The sequence below is a fragment of the Anopheles nili genome, chromosome 2 (genome assembly GCF_943737925.1).
Source record: "Anopheles nili chromosome 2, idAnoNiliSN_F5_01, whole genome shotgun sequence".
In the NCBI taxonomy this organism is placed as follows: Eukaryota; Metazoa; Arthropoda; class Insecta; order Diptera; family Culicidae; genus Anopheles; species Anopheles nili.
This window is the reverse complement of record NC_071291.1, coordinates 34,633,248-34,653,399: the sequence shown is the minus strand read 5'-3', so window position 1 is coordinate 34,653,399 and position 20,152 is coordinate 34,633,248. Positions and strand designations below refer to the sequence as shown.

The window sequence follows — 20,152 nt, the reverse complement described above, 5'->3', positions numbered from 1 at the left end:
GCTTGTTCTACGATTACTACAAGCACAGCGAAGGTGACAGTATCAGCGAAAAAAATGCCTTCTATTCCTCCTGCTGCTTCCACTGCATTGCACCGTGATCAACTGCACTTTGCAATGCAAGGGGAATAAAAACAACAGGCAAAGAATTACAACTGTCACTCGGAACGGTGGAATGTCAGCAGCATCGAGGGTCGGTCGTTCTCGAGGTTGGAAAATGGGGCCACACTAGCGTACGATGATGACACGGCACGAAAACGCTGCGTATTATGTTCGCAAAGCGGATAGAACGCGAACTTGGATCACGCGACCCACGCCGGACACTAACGCTTGCGATCCGCCCAGGCGTCGAATAGTGCACCTTCTAAAACGACAGACGGAACTCTTTTGGCGGCGAACAGAGCCCGGCAATGGCAAGCCACGGCTGCTTCTTCTCGCTATGTCTCTATTTTGCTTCGGTGGCTCGTCAGCCCTCGCACTTCCATTCGTTACGCATGGACCTGAAACACAACCCGAAAGATTGCACACACTGCCGCTAAAGTCTGTTATTTTTCGACTAAGCTAATAAGATGGCCATTGAACGTTGTCTCAAAGAATTTGTCTTTTACTCTTCTTTTTTCGTCCCCAGTTCACTTCAAGCTAAAAAAGTATAATTGTCGCTGTTCCACACGGTGCGATATTTGGAGCGAAATGAAACGTTTGACAGTTAGCACACAGTACGCATAGAGATGGGCCTAATACTTGTTTTTTTTTTGAGTTTCAACGAATTTTTTAAAACCCTCTCGGCCTGTATTTTTATACGAACGATATGTCGCAGTTATATAAGACACATATTTTCCCGAGTAACTATAAAATAAGATCGTTTCTTAGGGCAGGGTGAAATTAAAGTACAATAAATTCTTTATCTATACATAGCCCGTTTGGCAGAGATCACATATGCCATCTCTCAGTGCGATGTCAGCGTCAATATTTCCGTTACTGTTATACGACGCGCCGTTACGTTTGACACATCTCATTACGCTCCGTAGGCTTAACAGTGTAGCGGCTTCTAGGAGGATAGAGAAAAACAATTCATACTGAAATGTCAAACGTTGTTATGGCTCAATTTGTAAGGTTATAATAATATCTGATACTCGTCCGAGCGGGTGGATCCTGTCAATTAACCAACACAAAGTGGACAATTCGTTAACAACCATATAGATTTAATAGCCATCTTCTATCATGTCCGACGCTGAAATGGAAGATCTAAAGGAAGAGGTGCTAATAGTAGATGCGATTGTGATGTTTCAATTACGCTAACCCCTGCAGTCTCGCTTGCGCTTACATTTGCAGGATACGCTTGAAGAAAGTGCCGAAAAGACGGATACGGATGATGATGAATCGTCGGAAGGCACCAACACGGAGGACGAAGATACGGAGGATGATGATAACGATGAGTCGATAGAATCGAAGCACATCAAAGAATACATTGAAATTCTAACCAAAATCGCCGGAGACAAGTACAACTACGACAACTATGCCGAGCTGCTGGAAGTTGCTCAGTAAGTAATGCTGATTCCGCTGGCATCTCGAGTGGGTTTTCAAATTCTTCTTGTGTGTGCGTTTGTTCTCGCCACCAGCCAAATGAATGATTTAGATAAGATTAGACAAAGCGCCGACATATTTTCCGCCATGTATCCGCTGTCGCCGGACATCTGGTTGCGCTGGTTGAAAATTGAAGCCGCCCTGGCAACGACAGACGAACAGGTGGAAAAGGTAGAAAAACTCTTCCATCGAGCGTTCAACGACTACTATTCCGTGGACGTTGCGATCGAGTGTGCCGGGCTTGCGATGAAAACGACTAGCAAAGACATTTCCGAGCGCATCTGGAAATTGTTGATTCCGACGTACGGCTTACACGTGACAAAGGGTAGAACCATTTTTGAAGCATACCGGGAAGATGTATTAACCAAATACGGAGAGTAAGTAATCTGCATGAGCAGGTGTTGAATGTATGGTCTGTATTGCTTCTTATATGTAATACTACTATTTCAGTTCGCCTGCCAGCTTCAACCGGTTAGCCCGAATCTATGAGCAGGAGTTGAAGCTACCACTTCGTAACATGGAAGACTCGTACATCGAATATAAACTGTTGTGCGAGAAATACAAGAGTATGCTCACGGACCTGGACGAGGAGAAATTCGACCGGAGGTATAAGCAAGCGAAAGAAGCCCTTCAGCAGATGCTCCCCCACGAAGACGCTATCGCAGCACTTGACCAGCACTGCCACCAGAAGCGGGTGGATCTGTACCGAAAGTACATTGCCGATTGCCAAACCGCCCTAGACGACGACGAAGTGCAGATCCTGTACGAGCGCATGGTGACCGAATGCTGCTTAGATGGAACGGTTTGGTTGGACTACTTGCGCTATCTACAGCGATGCCCTCCCGATCCGGAGGAAAATCCGGGATCTCCGGTCTTCCGCCAAACCGAGCTCGACCTGGTGAACCGAGCCTTGCGCAACTGCACGTGGAGCGCGGAGTTGTACGTAGAGAAGATGCGTATCGTCGAGCGACGCCAGAAACCTGACTCAAAAATGACCATTCTGAAGATCATGGAGGACGTAGCTTCGGCTGGTCTGCAAACGCCCGAGGCGTCGGTAAAAGTTTGGCTTGAGTATCTAACGTACTTACGCCGTGTGACGGACATGAGCAGCGAAAAGGAGAAAGAAATACTGCGCGCCAACTTTGATCTAGCATGGAATCAGCTCGGAAGAACGTGGGGCGTGGCGGCTGATTCCCAGTGCAAGATTTTGCAGTTTTGGGGCCGGCTCGAGTACGAGGCGCTCGGAGAACCGAGCAAAGGCCGCGATCTGTGGCACAGTGTGATGGGTAGGCTTTCGTTAAGAGAAGGATGGGTTCCGTTCGGAAATTTTTCGCTGATTTCAAAATTTCAATCTCTATTTACAGACAGTGCCGATAACTCAACCCGGGCCGGTTTGTGGATTGAGTTCATTGAACTAGAAGCCAAACGAGGTCCGGACGCAGTTCGTAAACTTTACCGAAAATCGATCACATCTGCGGGCTTGGATGATCCGGAAACACTGGCGTCAGCTTGGTTGCGCTTCGAACGATGTAACGGTTCGCTTGATCAGCTGATCAACTGCCAGGAGCTTTGCAACGCTACCATGGAAAAGTACTACAAAACGATCTCAAAACCCCGCTCGATCAAGGGAAAGCGGCCAGACGGAGGAGCTGATGGTGCAAACAAGGATCCAGATACGTCAACTGGGAAAAGGCAGCCCACGGGAGTTGTATCGAGTGCGTCTCCGGCAAAGAAACCCCTAAAGCGGACTCACGATCAAGCATCGAAAGGAGCGGGCGAGCAACGTGGTGAATTTAAAACTCCAGCTATACCTGCTTCGAATAATTCGAAGGAGCACGATAGCGCGTTGGACGCGACCAAACGTCTCAAGCTGGACGACGGGTCGGAGAGCGCCTCGACGGGCGAAGAAAAACGGCAGGTTTTTATCAGCAACCTCAGCTTCGAGGTGACAGAAGATGACATTCGGGCCATCTTTCCCGAGCTAGCCATCGTTTCGATCGAGCTAGTTGCGTCGAGCTCGGGGAAAAGTCGTGGCTTCGGATACATGCAGCTCGCCAGTGAACAGGACGTTCCGAAAGCGCTTAGCTTCGACCGGCGTCCGCTGGGTGGACGGCCGGTGTTCATTTCCAATGTGGCACGGGATAAGGCGACCCGACCTCATCAGTTCAAGTATTCGTCATCATTCGAGCCGAACAAACTGTTCATCAAGGGCCTCCCGTTTAATTTGGGTCGGGACGATCTGCAGAAGCTGTTCGAACCGTTCGGCCGCATCCGGGACATCCGGATCGTTTGTTTCAGAAGCGGCAAATCGAAGGGTTTGGCATATCTAGAGTACGAGACGGACGCAGCTGCAAAGAATGCCGTACTGAAGATGGATCAGCACGTGATCGATGGTTTTACGATCACGGTGGCTATCTCATCGCCACCGCCCAAGAAAAACCCTACCGCTACTGAACCCAACATTGCCGGACACGACGATGAACCGGGCATGGGCGCTAGTTCCAGTCTAGGTTCAGGAAAGCGACAACTGGCCAAAGGGTAAGTTGGTATCGATCTATTAAGCAATTGAAATAACGTACTTATACGACGTTTCTTTTCGCATAGGGATGTAAAGCAGAAGATATCACCCATGATTCCAACCGCCGTGCTGAAGAAGACCGTCTCCGCACCAGTGAGCGGTTCCGACGAGAAGCCAAAATCCAATGATGATTTTCGTAAAATTTTTCTTAAATAACCAACCAGATCCACCACCAAGAGATTGGCTGCATGTTTCGATTGTCTTTCCCATGGAAATAAGCCCACATGTGTGCGCTAAGGTAGGAAAAACGAACAAGACCACCCGGAGTAGAGTATTCCGAGTATTTTCAATCCAACTGTTCCGTTTCATCACTGTTGTACGCGTCGCAGAATAGGTGTACTTATTTCATTTCCATACGTTAAGCATTTTGTGTGCCTGTGGAACCATTTTCCACGTTTCTCTCTTACTAATAGGTTCTCATGGCTTCGATTCTTTCCAATACGATGCTCATCATTGTCGAAACTACACATTTCAATTTCCTTTTGTGTAACGAGATACTAAAGTGTATTTCAAAATAAAGCCGCTTAATGACACAGAGACCAGATGCATTTGGCGTTCATGCGAGTTATTTGATCTTAATTCCACGTTTGACGAACGGTTTGATGCTGGTTTCACCCGAGTATCGCGTCGTTTCGGTGCGTACCTGCCGGACTGATCCCTTACGACGGATCAGTGCCTTGCGGTACTTCAGCTTGTTCTTCACTCGGATATTACGTTGATCCTTGCGCTTTCGTACCGATAGACCCTTGTTCTTCGCCATCTGGTAGGTGATCTTGCGTTTTCCGTCCACGTCCATTTCCTCTCCCTCTCCGTCCTCTGGTTCCATATCGGAATTATCTTCATTTGCGTCCAGTTTCATGCGCTTTGCGGTGAATTCGTCTCCGTCACTGTCCCCACCTTCGTCGCTAGCTTGACTGGCACCATCGGCCGAGGGTGATTCTTCCCGCGCTTCTTGCTCCAATCGATCGACGACTTTTAGACGCCGTGTAGCTTTCGGATTTGCTTCCGAAATTCCATCCTCATCAGCGAAGGTGATCTCCAGACCCTGTGCTTGCGCTTCAAGTAGTTTTTCTACCTGGGATTTGGCGGATTGCTCGTACTTTTGCTCCATCTCTTGCACCAAGCTTTTCAACTGCAGCAGGCGCTTCACCAGAGGATGGTGTCGGATTTCCACCTTAAGAGATTTAAGTAGCACATAGAAGCTAATGTTATTGCAGTACAGCATGAAAAATTGATACCGTTTCGTTAGAAGCTGTCCCAGTGGATGGGACAGTTTGTTGTGTTTCTTCAGCAGCTCTAAAACTGGTTCCAGCACATTGACGCATTCGCTCAACTTTACGGAACACTCGTGCACCAATCCCTCGAATTCGGGTGACGTCTTACGGAACAGCTCCAGTTGTTCCCGTTCACTAAGTCCGGAAAGATCACCATGAATGACTATCTCGTCCTTGCTGCTGAATTTTGGTACGATATCTGCTTGTTTCTTTTTCTTGAGCTTCCCTTCTTTCCCCTTTGATTGTTCTAATTTCTCCTGTTCGCTTGCAGGAATCCAATCATCGATCATGTAATCAGCCTCGGTCATATTCCGCATCAGGCGTTTTTGCATTTCCATTGCCTCTTCTTCCTCCAGCCTGGCCAGCTCTTCCTCCTGGGCCGTGAGTGTGTCGTAGTCCCGATCCACGTATCCAGTGCCGTAGAACGCCCCCGCTTTCGATCCCCACGCATGGCGATCAGGCAGATCGTCCTCGGCATCCTTATCGTCGATGTCGCTATCGTGCTCGAACTTCCGGATCTCCTCAAAATCTGGCTCCTCCTCCTCCTCATCATCGTAATACTCATCGTCGTCGTCGAACCCCAGCACTGTGTGCTGCTGTATGTCGTCGTCCTCATCGTACTCGTCACGACGTTTTCGGCGCACTTTTTTTAGCAGTTCCTTTTCCCCTTCACTGTACTCATCTTCCGATAGCGACGGCTCGTAGTCACTACCAATGTCGCCGAATTTTATTTTATCCGGCATTTCTCTAACTCAAAATAACGAAGTTTACCAACGCGTAATATTCCCGTCTTTGGCTACCAAAACACGTGCGGTTTGATTTGCTCTCTGACAGCTAGCGTATTGTTTATGTGTACGCAGTGGTTATCAAAAAGAAGGGGTCTACCATCGTTCACTTAACGGTTTTATATTTATTCTTATTAAGTTTGCTACATGAAGTTATTTAAATGATTGGCTTAAACCTATAGCTTGGGATATCTTTAGGTTGAGCCAACAGCCTACAACACTATATATTGCAGTTTGTGATTTTATTTCATGTAAATATCTGAACGCTTCCACTGTGCTGTTACGTCCGGCTAACCTTAAAAATGTGTGCTGTCACTATCAACTGACAGCTTGTTTGTTTTCATTCTGCGTTCAGTCAAAACTCGGTGCACGTGCGTTTTTTTACACTGTGCCGAAAAGCAACTGTCCACGCGAATAGTAAAGAAAGCGTTCTACGTTCCCCGTAAAAATGAGTAAATTTCGGTCCAAACTAAAGCGGAAAAATGGGTCGCAACGATGGAAGAAGGGATCCGCATCATCCTCGAACCCAACAGAGAGTAAGCATCGCGCCAAAGCCAAAAGCCGGTTCTTCCAGTCAAACCTGAGCCTTGCGCCTGCCAGCGATGAACCATCCGGTGGGAAAAGTAAACTAACGCTTGAAGCTGTGCTAAAACACGAAGCCATTCAGTCGTACGGTAGCGGCGGTGCTGGAAAACCCAAAACACCCACAGTGAATGAAATCGCGGCTAGCATGAAATCGTTCAGCATGAAAGAAGCGGAAGATGAAATGATGTCCGATTCCCAACCGGGAACATTCAAAACCTTCCAAACGTTCGCATCAAACTGGAGTGCGTGCTCAAATGTTAGCTTCAAAAAGTAAGTGCCGGTAAAAAAGTAGGTGTGCCTGCGTGAAGTGTTGATATCCAACGGTTGTTTTTTTTAGGTTACTGACTAGCTTCCGAGCCGATTCTCAGCTACAGAAAGACATGCTGGCTATATTGGCAGCACTCACCGAGGTCATCAAAGAACACGGTGGTTCTGAAAGCAGTTCCGAGTACTTTCTCGCTCTAATGGAAACGATTGAAGCGGCCAAGGAGGATAACGACATTAATGCGGCCGTATCACTGCTGGCAATGGGCATCAAGTCCGTGCCAGAGGCCGTGCTACGGCGTAAATTCTCGGACACAGCGCAAACGTTGCTCGCTCTTCTCGAACGCTACACGGAATCGGAGAACCATGCCATGACGCGTAACTTGATTGGCTGCATATCGGTGTTGCTGCGAGCGCAAGCGTACGACCAGTGGAAAATGTCCTCGACCGTCAAGTTCTTTGACGTTATGCTCGCCTTCACCACGCACACCAAACCCAAGCTGCGCAAGGCTGCCCAGCATGCCGTAGTGGCCGTGATTCATGGCAGCTGTTTCATGCTTCCACCCAAGCAGGAAAATAATGAAAATGACCTAGACGGGAATGAAGAATCCAAGAAATTCACCCCAGTAAAGTTTCATCCCGCCGGAAGTCGGGTGGCGCAGTTTTGCACGCAGCACTTCAAACCGGAAAACATTGCAAACAATCAGACGGTCATCATGCATACGCTCGGGTTGCTGCACAACGCATTGCCAGGATTCAACAAGGACGACATCAAGCTCGTTTCGGAACACCTGCTCTCTATTATGACCGCCACGAACGTCCTGATTCGCACGAACTGTTTCCAAACGTTCCATTCTCTGTTCTCATCCAGAACGGAAAATCTCACGCCCGTGCTGGCGGGAAAACTGTTATCCGCGCTGTACGATTATCGTCCGGATCGGTCCGATTCGCGCCAAACCATCGCCTGGCTGACGGTGCTGAAGGAAGGGCACCTGTTCCTGGCCAAGTACGATCTCGTTCTCTGCAGCATTGCTTTGCCGAAGTTTGTGCAAGTTTGCGCCCAAGACTTCTGGTCCTCTGAAAAACTCGACGTGGTGTCGGCAGCTTCCAATGCGCTCAAGGACATTCTGTACGAGTGCGTCCAACCGTGCTGCGTCGATGAGGATGAAGTAGCGAAACATCGCGTAGCTCTCGAGAAGGTACTTACCTTCATCATCGACGTACTGTGCACAGCTCCCTTTGGGCATGCGTCCAAGCAAGTGCTAATTATCTTGGCCATAGCATTCGACATCACGGGACGGTACTTTGGCGAAACGCTGGCACCTGCTCTAACCACGCTCGGCGCTCGGTACGACCCGCAGTCCTCTAACCGTATCCAAATCGAACACGCTGTTCTGCAAGCTGTCGGTTCAATGGATACGAAGTTGGTTCTACAGTGTATTCCACTCGCTGGAAAGGACGGCAAAATCGACCTCGATCGAACGTGGATGCTGCCACTGATGCGTGAAGGTCTGCAGAACTCCAGCTTTGAGGTGTTCAACAACGTCGTGCTCAAGCTCGCCTACCAGTGTTACATGTTGTGGCAAAAGTTCAAGGAAACGGACAATAAGCAACAAGCGCACATTTTCGAGCTACTGTGCTGTCAGCTTTGGGGCTTATTTCCCGGCTTTTGCCGAAAGCCGAAGGATGTGGTTAACTTCCGGTTAATCGCTAAAACGCTCGGTACCGTGCTGAACGAGAATGCCGATCTCCGAGCGCCCATACTGGATGGGTTGAAGGAATTGATCGCGCATATTGAGCATCCCGCCGACCAAGAGGAGATTGGAAAGTACGCGAAAAATTTCCTCCCGCGTCTCTTTAACATCTACACCACGAAACCGAACGGGAGCTACGAGGGTGAAGTACGCCAGGGAGCGTTTGAAACGATTCAAGCGTACCTGTCCATCACGCCGAAACCCGTGCTGGATGAACTGTTCAATGTCGCGCTGCAGGAGCTACAAGAGAAGGCCCCCGGTACGTTCATCTACGACACGCTGTTCGATATCGTCGAGCAATTAGCACTTTACCAGAGCAAGGAGAAACTGATCGAGATTTATCAGAAGTACATAACGGTGATACTGAAGCAGGACAAGAAGCAAGAAACGGTCGCAAAAAAGAGCACCAACCTGCGCCGTCAAATGAAGAAAGCGTTTAAGCTGCTGCATGAAATATTGGCTTCGGAGAACGAGGGTTGCGTCGCGTTCGTCGAGGCCAAACTGGGTAACATTGAAAAGCTGCTGCTGGGAACGATGCATTTGAGCTACGATGGAATCCAAGCGCCACGATTAACGTAAGTACGGGGCGGTGTTGTAGCTTCGGTGTTGCAGAATGAGACTGATCTCTCTGACCGACACATATTTGCAGCTGTCTCCGGATGCTGCTGGAAAAGGAATCCAATATTTTGCTGAACGGTAAGCTCGTCACACGCGCTGTTCCAGAAGCTGTAGCAACGTACCATCTGGAGACGGTAAAGAAGGAAAACATTGCCGTGGAATTGCTGGAAAAAATTGGCGATCTTTTCGATGTAAGTCTCTCGATCTATGACTTTTTTATCGCCCGTGCAAGCGATGTGTTGATAAGAGGAATAAGAGCTCAATGTATTTTGTTTGCTCAATTATTACAGAACCAAGAAAAGATAAACGATTTAATAAATCTTATTATCGCTGGCTTTGTGGGCGACAGTCAGCTGATCACCAACACGATCTGGGTGTTGCGTGATGTGTTGGAAAAATTCACCGGCTCGTTATCGATCGATTCGCTGAAGTTCATGCTCGAGCAGGTGCTCACGTTCCTCGTCGGCAAAGCACGGCAAGAGGTCAATGCGGCGCTGCACTTTGTGTATCATTACATCAAGGTGCTGCCGATACCGCTGGTGACGAACTACCTGTCGCTGATCGTAAGTATTCTACCGCAACCATTTGGCTCGATCGGTGGTAACCCTTTCTGCTTTCTCAAAATGTGCATTAAAAGGTTAAAGCCCTCTCGATGATGGTACCGGACACGAAACGACACTGCCGGCTAGTGTTGGGGTACATCTGGAAGAAGCTGTGCAAACGGTTCGGTGCAACGGAAGTTATTCAGCTCGTCCCAGGCAACGATGAGAATACGCACAAGCGGCTGAAAAAGATTCGCAAGGATATAGCGCGTGCAAAACGCAACAAGCAGGAACGAGGCGGCAAGGAGGGCGTAGCAGACGATGATGACGAAGCGGAGGAACTAGAATTCGCCAGTCATTTGCAGAAGAAGAGCCTAACGTATGTTAAACGGAGGGTTTTGTTATGCGGATGGTTAGAACTATGATGTTTTCTCTTCTTTTACAGCATTGAAGATATCCTGCAGGATTCTGATTCCGATTCTGGAGTGGAAGATGAAAAAAGTACTCGCGAAAAGAAGCGAAAGCGTGTGGACACGTTCATTAAAGAATCGGAAGAGAACATTGTGGATTTGGCCGATTTAGATGCGATTGGAAAGATCACAAGTAAAGCATATTTGGTTATGATTGCTTTCGCTTCGTCTATAATATCATCCTCTTCCTTTTATTACAGCAAATGAACCGAAGGAAGAAGGTAGCAGCGCTGATCGTTCAAATACCGGCAAAGTGGCCAAAAATACAAATCGCGGATTCAAAACAGCGCCCGATGGGCGGCTTATCATCGAAGACATCGAGGACTACTCGGATTCGGACGAGGACCCGGATGAGGCCGTTGGATACGAGGACAAAACCAAGAAGCGCATCTACGATGAGGACGATAGCGACGACAGCCAGGCGGAACCGGATTACGCGCCAAATGCCGACGACGATGGGCCTACGTCCCGGAAGCGTAAGGCCATCGATGCGCTCAGCGCTCGGTCCGGCATGTCCGGCACATCCAGCCGGTATGTGGCCGGTGGTAAGGGTATCCATCGTCCTACGGCTGCTTCCGTGAAATCGGGCTACAGTAGTAAGACGAATCGAACGGCTAAATCGGCCAAATCTACGGGTAGCGAATACCGATCGGAGAAAGCATCGGGAGACATGCTGAAGATGGGTAAACACGAACCGTACGCGTACGTTCCGCTTAGCCGCAACTCTCTCAATCGAAGGTAGGTTATTTTCTACGCATTGAACCGCGTCCCGTGTGTCTAAATAGGTCCACAAATTTGAGAGGGATTCTCTCACGTTGCATTTGTGTTTCATCCTCACAGAAAACGCGCGAAAAACGCCGGACAGTTCAAGAGCATCGTAAAAGGTGCCCGTAAAGGAGCAGCAGCAGGATCAAAGAACCGCTTGCTGAAGGCCGGATCGAAGCGGAAGTGAATCAAAGCAACGTGTTTTGCAGTGAATTCGGTTGTTTGTAATGAGAAGAATGGAAGTCGGCACGTAGAGCCGTGTTGAGTTCGTTATCAGATAGTTATATATCTCCCATGAAATATGAAGTAAATAAGAGTCTACAGTTACAGAGGAAAATCGTACCTATATTGCTTGTTATTGTGTGCCGTAATTTTGTCTACAGTTACCGGTCGGCCGTTAGGAAAAATCTCGTTCGATACGCGTCGTCAACCATTTTCCACTGTGCGGATCGGGACCGATCATCGTTTCCTCGATAAACTCCACGCGGTTTCGGTGATCGATCAGAATCACGGTATGAGTTCTGCTGCCGTAGCTCCCATTGGGCATTCTAACGTTTATGCTCGATAGAAACTCCGCGTGCAGTCCAGCCCGCCGGGTCAGTTCGGGATCCGGGAAGTGACTGAAAGTGACACGTGATTTTCGTCGTAAAGTGTGCGGAGCTTTCATGGACATACGGTAGAACGCATCCTTGAAGACGTTCATGAATACTCACCGTTCATCGCGCTTCAACAGCCCCATAAGATCATCCACAAAGGCATCCTTGTCCGCAAACGGCACGTTACGATGGGAAACAATCTCAGCAAACTGCTCTCTACCCCGGCACACTTTCTGCAGAGGTTTTTCGAGGGTGCTGTTTCCAAACCCGAGCGCCACACCGGTCTTACAAGGACTGATGCTGTGCGGAGCGTTGCTAGTGTGCAGAATGGTTGCACCCAGTGAGGTCTGTCCTTCCGAACAGTTCTCTCCACGAGCACCTGTGGCCACCGTATCCATCTCGATCGATACAAAGTTGAACGCCCCATAGTTGTCCTGCTCCAGGAGGTGCTCGCAGTATGCCTGGCTCGTTCGTTCACCCGCCAGGAAGTTGGCCACAATGGGACCACGGCCGTTCGTAACGTTTGCCTTATTTTCTCCGGTAACGTTCAGCAGTGCGCCGAGTTTGATAAATCCCTGGGGGTGGTTTCCAATCGCCAACCAAGTGCCACCCTCGCGGCCCGGTTCCATATCCCGTCCGCCGATGATACGCTCGTTTTCCTCCCACGGAGCGGCCACTGCTGCCGGACGTGCGTAGAACTCGTCCCGATTCGACGCCAGTACCAACCGGTACCGTCCCGAGGCGGAACCATCGTCGACGTAAACAAACAAGATGCACATCGTCACGTGTCACTAGATGGATTTGGTGTTTCGAGCACTCACTGCGCGATCGAGCTGGTAACTAACGAAAACGCAGGCGCAAGCCTACTTTGTTTGCAAATAAAAGCCTAACTAGTGCTCCCTCCTACTGGCTCGGGTTACGGGCACAACACACACACACACGCGATTACACACGTTTGCTCACGGTGGTTTCTTTTCCGTGATGTTTTCTGAGCCCACACGCCCGATAATCCAATCGCATTGATAATGCCCAACGGTGTGGCCTTCGCCGGTACCGTAACGTTTTCACTTTTCAAATATTTAAACGCCACCACCGGGCGTCCGTCAAAGGTCACTTGGCTGCGTTTTTGTATCCAACACACACGCGCGCGCGTGCGCTCGCCACGGTGCTCGTATCGGTGTATCGATTTCCTGAGCGACTATCAAGGCTGCTACGGAAGAGATAAAGAGCAAAAAAAAACACATGCGGTCGAATGAGATAACGGAGCAAATGCACGCTGCAACGTCAGTGTGGCCGACGGGGCTTCTTGTGTGCGCTAGTGGTAGTGCCAGTTGCACTTGCGCCTGCAGCAATCAGCTGTCAAGTGGCACACGCACGTTCGATTCACAATGTAGGAGGATCGATCGTAGCCCACAAACCCTGTGATTAAATCTCTGGGAATCACCGTGTGCTGAAAAAAAGGATGCGTTTGGGCGCCTTACGGCGGTTATAGAGGATGCGCGAATATCTTCCCACGACCGGTCGCGTGGTTACACTGAACGATGGAGCGATCTTTGGCGGTCTTAGCCTGTAAGGGCTGTTGTCTTCACATTCCGTTCACATGCCCTATCTCGGGGAGCACACAGTTTCACGGTTACCGGGCTACGTAGAGTGTGATGGTAAATAGATTTACGACTCGTAAAGCCATCCGGCGTGTACCTGGGCGGTGATGCTGCGGGTAGCTTACTTCGGGGAAGAGCTTGGTAAATATGAGAATGCGATAGGGCCACCTTGCCAACGGGTAAGCATAATTAACGCGGTGTTGCAGGGTGGCGGAATGGGGACAGTAACCGGGCAGGGTAAACGGTGCAGTTGAAAAAAAAAACACTATTTATTCCTGGCCTCCTGGTTCGGTTTCTTGGAGTGTTCTTGCAGCCAGCGTTTGTTCAAAACCAACATTTTTGGCTATACTTCACCGAAGGATGGTCAGGATCAATAAAATTCGAAAAGAGAATACATGCGAATTTCATTTAATATTGTAAATGAAGTTGACAAAAAATAGACATTCCAAATTTTCTCTTGATAACATTCATTTTATACCGAAAGAATGATAGCCATTGTTTCGTCACGGTCGATTGCTACAAGGTTTTGAAAATGATATTGAAAGATAATAAATCAGCTAAAAACCAACGACATCAATTCATGCTTCAGATTTACATTTCTAGTTTTAAACGGCAGTTCAGCTGTTTTACGGGCTTTGATTTTGTTTAACTACAAATCCGAAGATACATAGAATAAACAATTAAAATGATGCTCATCATTGATGTCCAACATAGTGACCGAAAAGCTCCTCGATAAAGGTGGTTCTTAGAATATTACTCAACACCCAGTCGGCAATACCATGTCCTGTGCTTTACCAGAGGGAGATGCAGTTTGAATTACCCTTATGCTGAATAAAAGTGGGATAAAGTAGCGATTGATTTTGAGCTATTTATTTGTCGCTTTACTACAAGGAACGGATTATGCTCCCTTCAACATGCCAACAACCATTAAGTTTGCTGAGATTCGAATACGGAACCAACAATTACAAAATTGCGATCTATTAGAGATAGTATCTCAACAGCAGCAAGTCGCCGGTTTTCCCTCACTCGCACCCACCCACCCACACACAAACGACAAAGTACCCAATCGCCCTTGACGCACACGAAACATAACGGTTGCATCGGAAACAACGCCTGTGCCTGGAAGCGGCTGTGACGGATGGGACAATACCGGCACTAGCTCCTTCAAAACTGACCCTCTGAATCACGGGCTCAATCGGGCTAGATTGTCTATGATTGCAATTCGTGTTTTCCAACCCAACCCCCTCCGGGTGGGGTTGAACGAACGATAAATGGCCGGGCATCGCAAGGAGACCGCCAGATCGTTCGTTCACCCCATCTACGAATGATTCCGTATGCACAAGGTAGGGGGTGTTGTGTGGGGATGAGGGTGGTTTCAGGTTCCCACTTACCCCTCCTCTCGGTCCTCGGTACAAATCCACCTTGGCCAGGTTTCATGACCCTCTTAACTAACGCCGGCAACTACTAAGTTTCGCCTCCGATAGCACACCAACAGATACACACACACACGAATCCACCGGAGCACAGTGCAGTCACGTTCCTTGGCAGCGGCACCTTGGCGTAGGCTCGATAAAACGACACCTGCGTCACACAGCGTTCGATTGGGGTGGTTCGATTTCAGTGTCACCCTTCAAAATGTCCACCGGTGCAGGTGGTTGACAGATAAGCGCTGGATGGCTTCGCTATCACCACTGGCTGCGATAACATTCGGCAGGAAGGTTTTTCGTTTCTTTTTTTTTTGGGAGGGAGGAAATTACACCCAAAATAATGGCGCGTTTCGACGGGGTGGGTTAGACAAAAATGCACCCTGAAGTTCGCCGGCCGATAAGTGTGTTGAGTGTGTGATTGCGACCCTCGAAGATTCCGAGCCCGATGTCGAAAAAGGGGTTTGGGCATTTAACACCAGAACGTCGGACGCTGGAGATTACGGTTGGGCTGCGATTAGGACATTGTGACAGCCAATTCCGACAAGGCCGGCACTAGAGCGGATTAATTCAACAGGCTGGCCAACCCCCCCGGTGGCTAGTCGATCGATCATTCCTCCGAGAATGACCTCCGAAGCCAGTCCGGTTGCACCACCCGGTGCCTAATTAGCCCGAAAAAAAGCAGAACACCCCACACGCTACGAGCCGTACCGCTGTAAACAAACACACAGCTCGCATGTGTCAAAAGCGCGCGCGCGCGCGCGCTCGAGCCGAAGTCGAGACCACGTGCCTCGGCGAGTTGCACGCTGCACGAGCTCGGCTTCGGAGATGACAGATCGGTATGGCAAATGGCGCGCGCTTCCCTCGACTCGACCACGGTGCGACCTTGAACGAGTTTAATGGCACAGAAAACAAAAAGCTCGGCTTAGACGTCGAACTCCAAATGCCGGTGTGGCGCGTGCGTGCGTGCGCGCGCGCGCGTGTGTGTGCAACGCGCCCATCTCGACCTGCGTGTAAATGTCACCTGAAACGCTTCACTCGCTTGTGCCACCTCACACTGGGGAACCGGTGAACGAGGGCATGCAGAGAGGCTAGGCCAAGCACGGGGAAACATTAGAAATGCAAATCGGAATCGGATAAAGCCGCGGCACCTCGTCTTCGCACCAGCAACCGAAACGCGGCGCGAGATTACGCGATGCGACCCGGCTGCCTTTGATTAGCCTGGCGTGAGAAATAACCGGGCCCGCTCTGTCACCGTCGCAACGTGGTGCATCATCGATAGAAAATGGCGGTTGCGATGGAGTAGGCTCTGTTTTTTTTTGCGCCTCGCTCAATGCCTCTTTCAGCAGGCATTTCGTGTCCCGCAGGTGTGTGTGTGGGGAGCCATGGTAAGGTGTTGTGAGTCGTTTGATATTTTTGTTTGTTTCGTTCGTTCGTTCGTTCGTTGCTGCGTTTTGTTTTGTTTCGTGTGCGCTCCTGCAACGCGTTGGCAACAGGCGTAGAATGCATGCGTGCAGGTGCACGATGGCCACGGGATCCCATTCTGGTTGGCGGCCAGGCTTGTTGGCTGGGGTTTGTTGTTTGCCAGCCGGTTGGTCGGATTCTGGTTCCAGTTTTCGTTTTAGTGGGTCAATTCAGGGAGACGCCTCATCTGGTGATCGCCGTGGTTCGGTTCTATTTCACGTGCGAGTGCGTCTAGCGTTGTGGAACTTTCTTCTCAGGTTTTCTTCTTTTTTTTCGTGGCGGCAAGGATGAGTTTAGAACGTGCAAATTCATGGAAAGCTATACGCGATTGGATTGCAGATATTCGAGACGATAGCAGGCTTCACGGGGATCATAAAATGATGATATATTGATTTTTTTTTGCTTTTAACTATGCTAGCTCGAAAAATATGGTTGTTAAATGCAGGTGAAACTCCTTTTAAAAAATTGAAAAAAAAACAATCATTTTTGATCATTTATTAAACACACGAGAAGATTTGATTTTGTGTTTAAATAAAATATTTGTCAAGCCAATCACATGTAAAGTGCAAAGTATTAGCACTACTCTCCCGCAAGGCTACTAAATTGCCAACCCCATGATCGAGCCCTTCCATCTTGCCCTGCTAATATGGCCGATGGAGCCGCATGGTACGTCACGCCTTGTCATCATGCGTGGCCATGCGCATGTCAACGACATCAAGCGGCACAATTTGGGAAGTATTCCTCAGCACCACCCTCCAACACACCCCATTCACATTATTCAGCTCATGACCCCGCGCGCGCTCCCACACGATGCAACCGGAAACGCGATAATGTGAAAACGCGATCGCACGGCCCCCTCACTAAATCGCCGCGGGTTTTTTGTTCTTCACTTTCCTCTTCAACGCAGGATTCCAGGGTTGCTTCTAAGCAATGCCGCCCCACGGTTCGCGGTCAATCTTAATCAGGTTCGATTGCTCGCACCAATCTCGGACGCCATCGTTCAAGGCGAACTCGGCCCCCGAGTTTTGGCTTTGAAAAATGGCGACAGATGAGCTGGGGGACTCTTGAACTATTTTCTTTTCGCCTGTTGTGTTCTTCTCTTCACTGCAAGCCGCCTAAATCTCGTGTCAACGAACACGCTGCATCCGAGGCTTGGCTTACCCCTAAACATGGGGTGAACGACCGACGCCGGGGTGGGTTTAGGTGGCGTGCAATTTTCTAACCTCACAGCTGCGGCCAACTTTTCGGTCCGGCGTTTTTTTTTTGCTTCTGTTTGTGCAATCAGCCAAAAACCGGGAACGAAAACAAAACAAACCGTTCCTGGTTGTGCGCGCGAGATCGGAATTCGTGTCCTCGCGGTCCTCGAATCGTTCGCTTTTGTCCTTTTACCCCGGCGACCGACAGTTCGGGTTCGTCGGCTTCCTTGCATGGCTTTTTTGCTTTTCTTTTTCGGACTCTCTCGCGTTGTTCCGTTGCCGCTTCGCGCCTTTTTTGTGCCTTTCCGGGGGTTGGGTTTTATTTTTTCGCATCGTGACATCTGCACAATTTGGGCAAATCACCTGGCGGTTGTGGTCCTTTTCCGGGGGGTCAATGATCTTTCAACCGCCCGTTCGAGTGGGTCTAGAATGTGTGAGCGCTCGAGTAACGTCCCTGTGCCCTTCCATATGTTATCTATTTCCCAGCTCTCGAGTCTTTTTATGTTTTGCTCAAAACAAAAAAAACACAATCCCTTTTGTTGGCATAGCATTTTTGGGATGCGCGTAAATTCGTTCCCATTTTTTTTACATCCCACCGATGGTGAATGTATTTCCTTTTCTTCTTCTTCGGCTTCTTCGCCTTCTTCTTGGCACCGCTTTCAACCGCCATCGAAATCAAATCCTTGCCAAAAAATGCCCCCAGGTGTGAGGGCCCTTTCCGCACGCGGGTTCAACATCCAGGTCCAAGGTCAACGGGATTTTTTGGCAAAGGGTTCCGCACCGCCCGCCACCGATCCCCGCATACCGCCAAGGAATGGGCCGCGTGCATAAATAGGCGATGAATTGAAAAAGGTTAAAAACGGCTCTCACACGTTTGTCGCGTGGGGATATTACAGCAAACAAAAAAAAAAGACCTGAACTAAAAACGGAAACCCAACCGTGAAGGATGGACAGAGGGATAGAGAACGAGTGTGTGTGTGTGTGAGAGAGAGAGAGAAAGAGAGAGTGAGAAAGAAATCCGAGAAGGTAAGCTTCACAGGGAATCCACCGAAACACTCCGTTACGTCTTTTCTTCGTGTCCTTTCTGTGCCCCAGGTCTAGCTGAGGCCTCTAGGAGGGAAAACCACACACACACACGGACGAGGAGGGTTTGACAAAAATAGCACAACCCCATTACACAACCGAACGGTTGAACGTGGTCAAACCAGATCCTATGCAAAGCGAGGATCGCAAACGGGTAATAAATTCTGGATGCATAAATCGTGAAATTGCGCGAAACCGTTGCATAATATCGGTTGTGGGAACAAGAGAGAAGCACGAGAGAGAGAGAGAGAGAGAGAGAGAAGCTTTCCGGAACGGGTATCTATTGCGTTGCAGGGAAGATATTACGCTGTTTGTTTAGTTCCACCATCTGCTCGCGAATCCTTACCAAATCCTTGTACTTGCTCTCTCTCTCTCTCTCTCTCTCTTTAAACCATCGACTTTTAAACACTTTTAATTTAGAGAAACCAATAAAAAAAAAACTTATTTAACTACAGCCAGATACTAGCAAGTGGAATTTCTTCGCTACTTCCCACCATTTGTCGCAAATAATAATAGCCCACCCGGTGCCAACTTACATTTGCTGTTCGTTGCACATTTTGCTGGCGTAAAAATGACGCGAGTTGCTGCTACCCCCTCCATCCCCTCCACCCTTCTACCCATGTCCGTTTCCCGCCCCACGACGCAGCGAATGGGGCACTCGATTCTAATGCCAAACTAATGGCAATGACCTTAGCCCGGGCCTTAGCTTGATGACTAAATGCAAGTTGCGCTACGAGGGGATGAGTGGGTGGGTGGGCTGGTGCGGTTGTAGGGTGGAGCAGTACCCGTGGCCACGAAGGGCAATGCACTAGAACCGCGAGCTAACGGGGCCACCGCGCGTTGCCGGGTCCCGTTGTATGTGTGTCAAGTTCGTATCGCGAAACTACCCCCGCTTACCCCAGTCGTCCACCCCCACTAACATACCCCATGGTAGGGTGGCAATAAGGGACGCTGGAAAAGGGCCCGCTGGAATGTGGGTAGCTCTGTTATGTGAGTGTGTTTTTTTTTCTCACTTCTTTTTGCTCCACAGTTCATCGTAACAATGCACCCTGGGCCGTTGGGTGGGTCGGCGTTTTTTTTCTTTTCTGTTCATATTCAGCGCGTGGCAACGTGTCTGTTTTCATCGGTTCTACGGAAGTGCCAACCATCGATGCGCCCTTTAGCTAGTGAGCGAGATTTAGCGTTCTTTTTCCATCGAACAAATTGGCAGCACATTTGTCGATCGTTGTTTGATCGTTCCCCCGCGTGAGCGAATGAATATGATCGAATCCGGAAGCGATCTTCGCGATCTTTATCCCTAAAAGGAGTAAATGCCAAAAACTGTGGAAGCAAACTAAAAAGCAGTTCAAACCAGCTGCATCCACACCACTGGGCGCATTAATACCGGCTGCATCGTCGGGCTTACAATGCACCGAAACACGCGTCGTGTGCCTTTTCCAAGCGTCTACACCAAGCCGATTGATGCTCTTGCACAGCAAGCAGATTAGAATTTGTGGCCTCACGCTTGTTTGCCCCGTCGTCTCCAGCTTCCTGGCGCCAACCGACGCCATCGCAAACATCCCGCTTGCGCAG

The 20,152-nt window shown here is 49.3% G+C and overlaps 4 protein-coding genes across 4 annotated transcripts; 2 read left to right on the top strand and 2 right to left on the bottom strand.

Moving 5' to 3' along the window:
- The first annotated feature begins 1,218 nt into the window (after positions 1 to 1,218).
- On the top strand, positions 1,219 to 4,677 carry LOC128731000 (squamous cell carcinoma antigen recognized by T-cells 3). Its single transcript, XM_053824095.1, has 6 exons — positions 1,219 to 1,254; positions 1,330 to 1,538; positions 1,617 to 1,958; positions 2,032 to 2,867; positions 2,946 to 4,119; positions 4,186 to 4,677. The coding sequence occupies exons 1-6, from the start codon at positions 1,219 to 1,221 to the stop codon at positions 4,313 to 4,315; spliced, it is 2,727 nt and encodes a 908-aa protein (XP_053680070.1). The 3' UTR covers positions 4,316 to 4,677.
- On the bottom strand, positions 4,646 to 6,176 carry LOC128731001 (something about silencing protein 10-like). Its single transcript, XM_053824096.1, has one exon. The coding sequence runs from the start codon at positions 6,174 to 6,176 to the stop codon at positions 4,725 to 4,727; it is 1,452 nt and encodes a 483-aa protein (XP_053680071.1). The 3' UTR covers positions 4,646 to 4,724.
- A 490-nt stretch (positions 6,177 to 6,666) lies between these two features.
- LOC128730575 (RRP12-like protein) lies at positions 6,667 to 11,426 on the top strand. Its single transcript, XM_053823647.1, has 8 exons — positions 6,667 to 7,073; positions 7,141 to 9,396; positions 9,471 to 9,630; positions 9,730 to 10,002; positions 10,077 to 10,360; positions 10,427 to 10,584; positions 10,652 to 11,189; positions 11,292 to 11,426. Exons 1-8 carry the CDS (start codon positions 6,667 to 6,669, stop codon positions 11,401 to 11,403), a joined length of 4,188 nt encoding a protein of 1,395 aa, XP_053679622.1. The 3' UTR covers positions 11,404 to 11,426.
- An 85-nt stretch (positions 11,427 to 11,511) lies between these two features.
- Positions 11,512 to 12,591, bottom strand: LOC128730576 (transport and Golgi organization protein 2). Its single transcript, XM_053823648.1, has 2 exons — positions 11,930 to 12,591; positions 11,512 to 11,836 (listed from the first exon to the last, which is right to left on the bottom strand). The coding sequence occupies exons 1-2, from the start codon at positions 12,589 to 12,591 to the stop codon at positions 11,614 to 11,616; spliced, it is 885 nt and encodes a 294-aa protein (XP_053679623.1). The 3' UTR covers positions 11,512 to 11,613.
- Between the last annotated feature and the right edge of the window lie 7,561 nt (positions 12,592 to 20,152).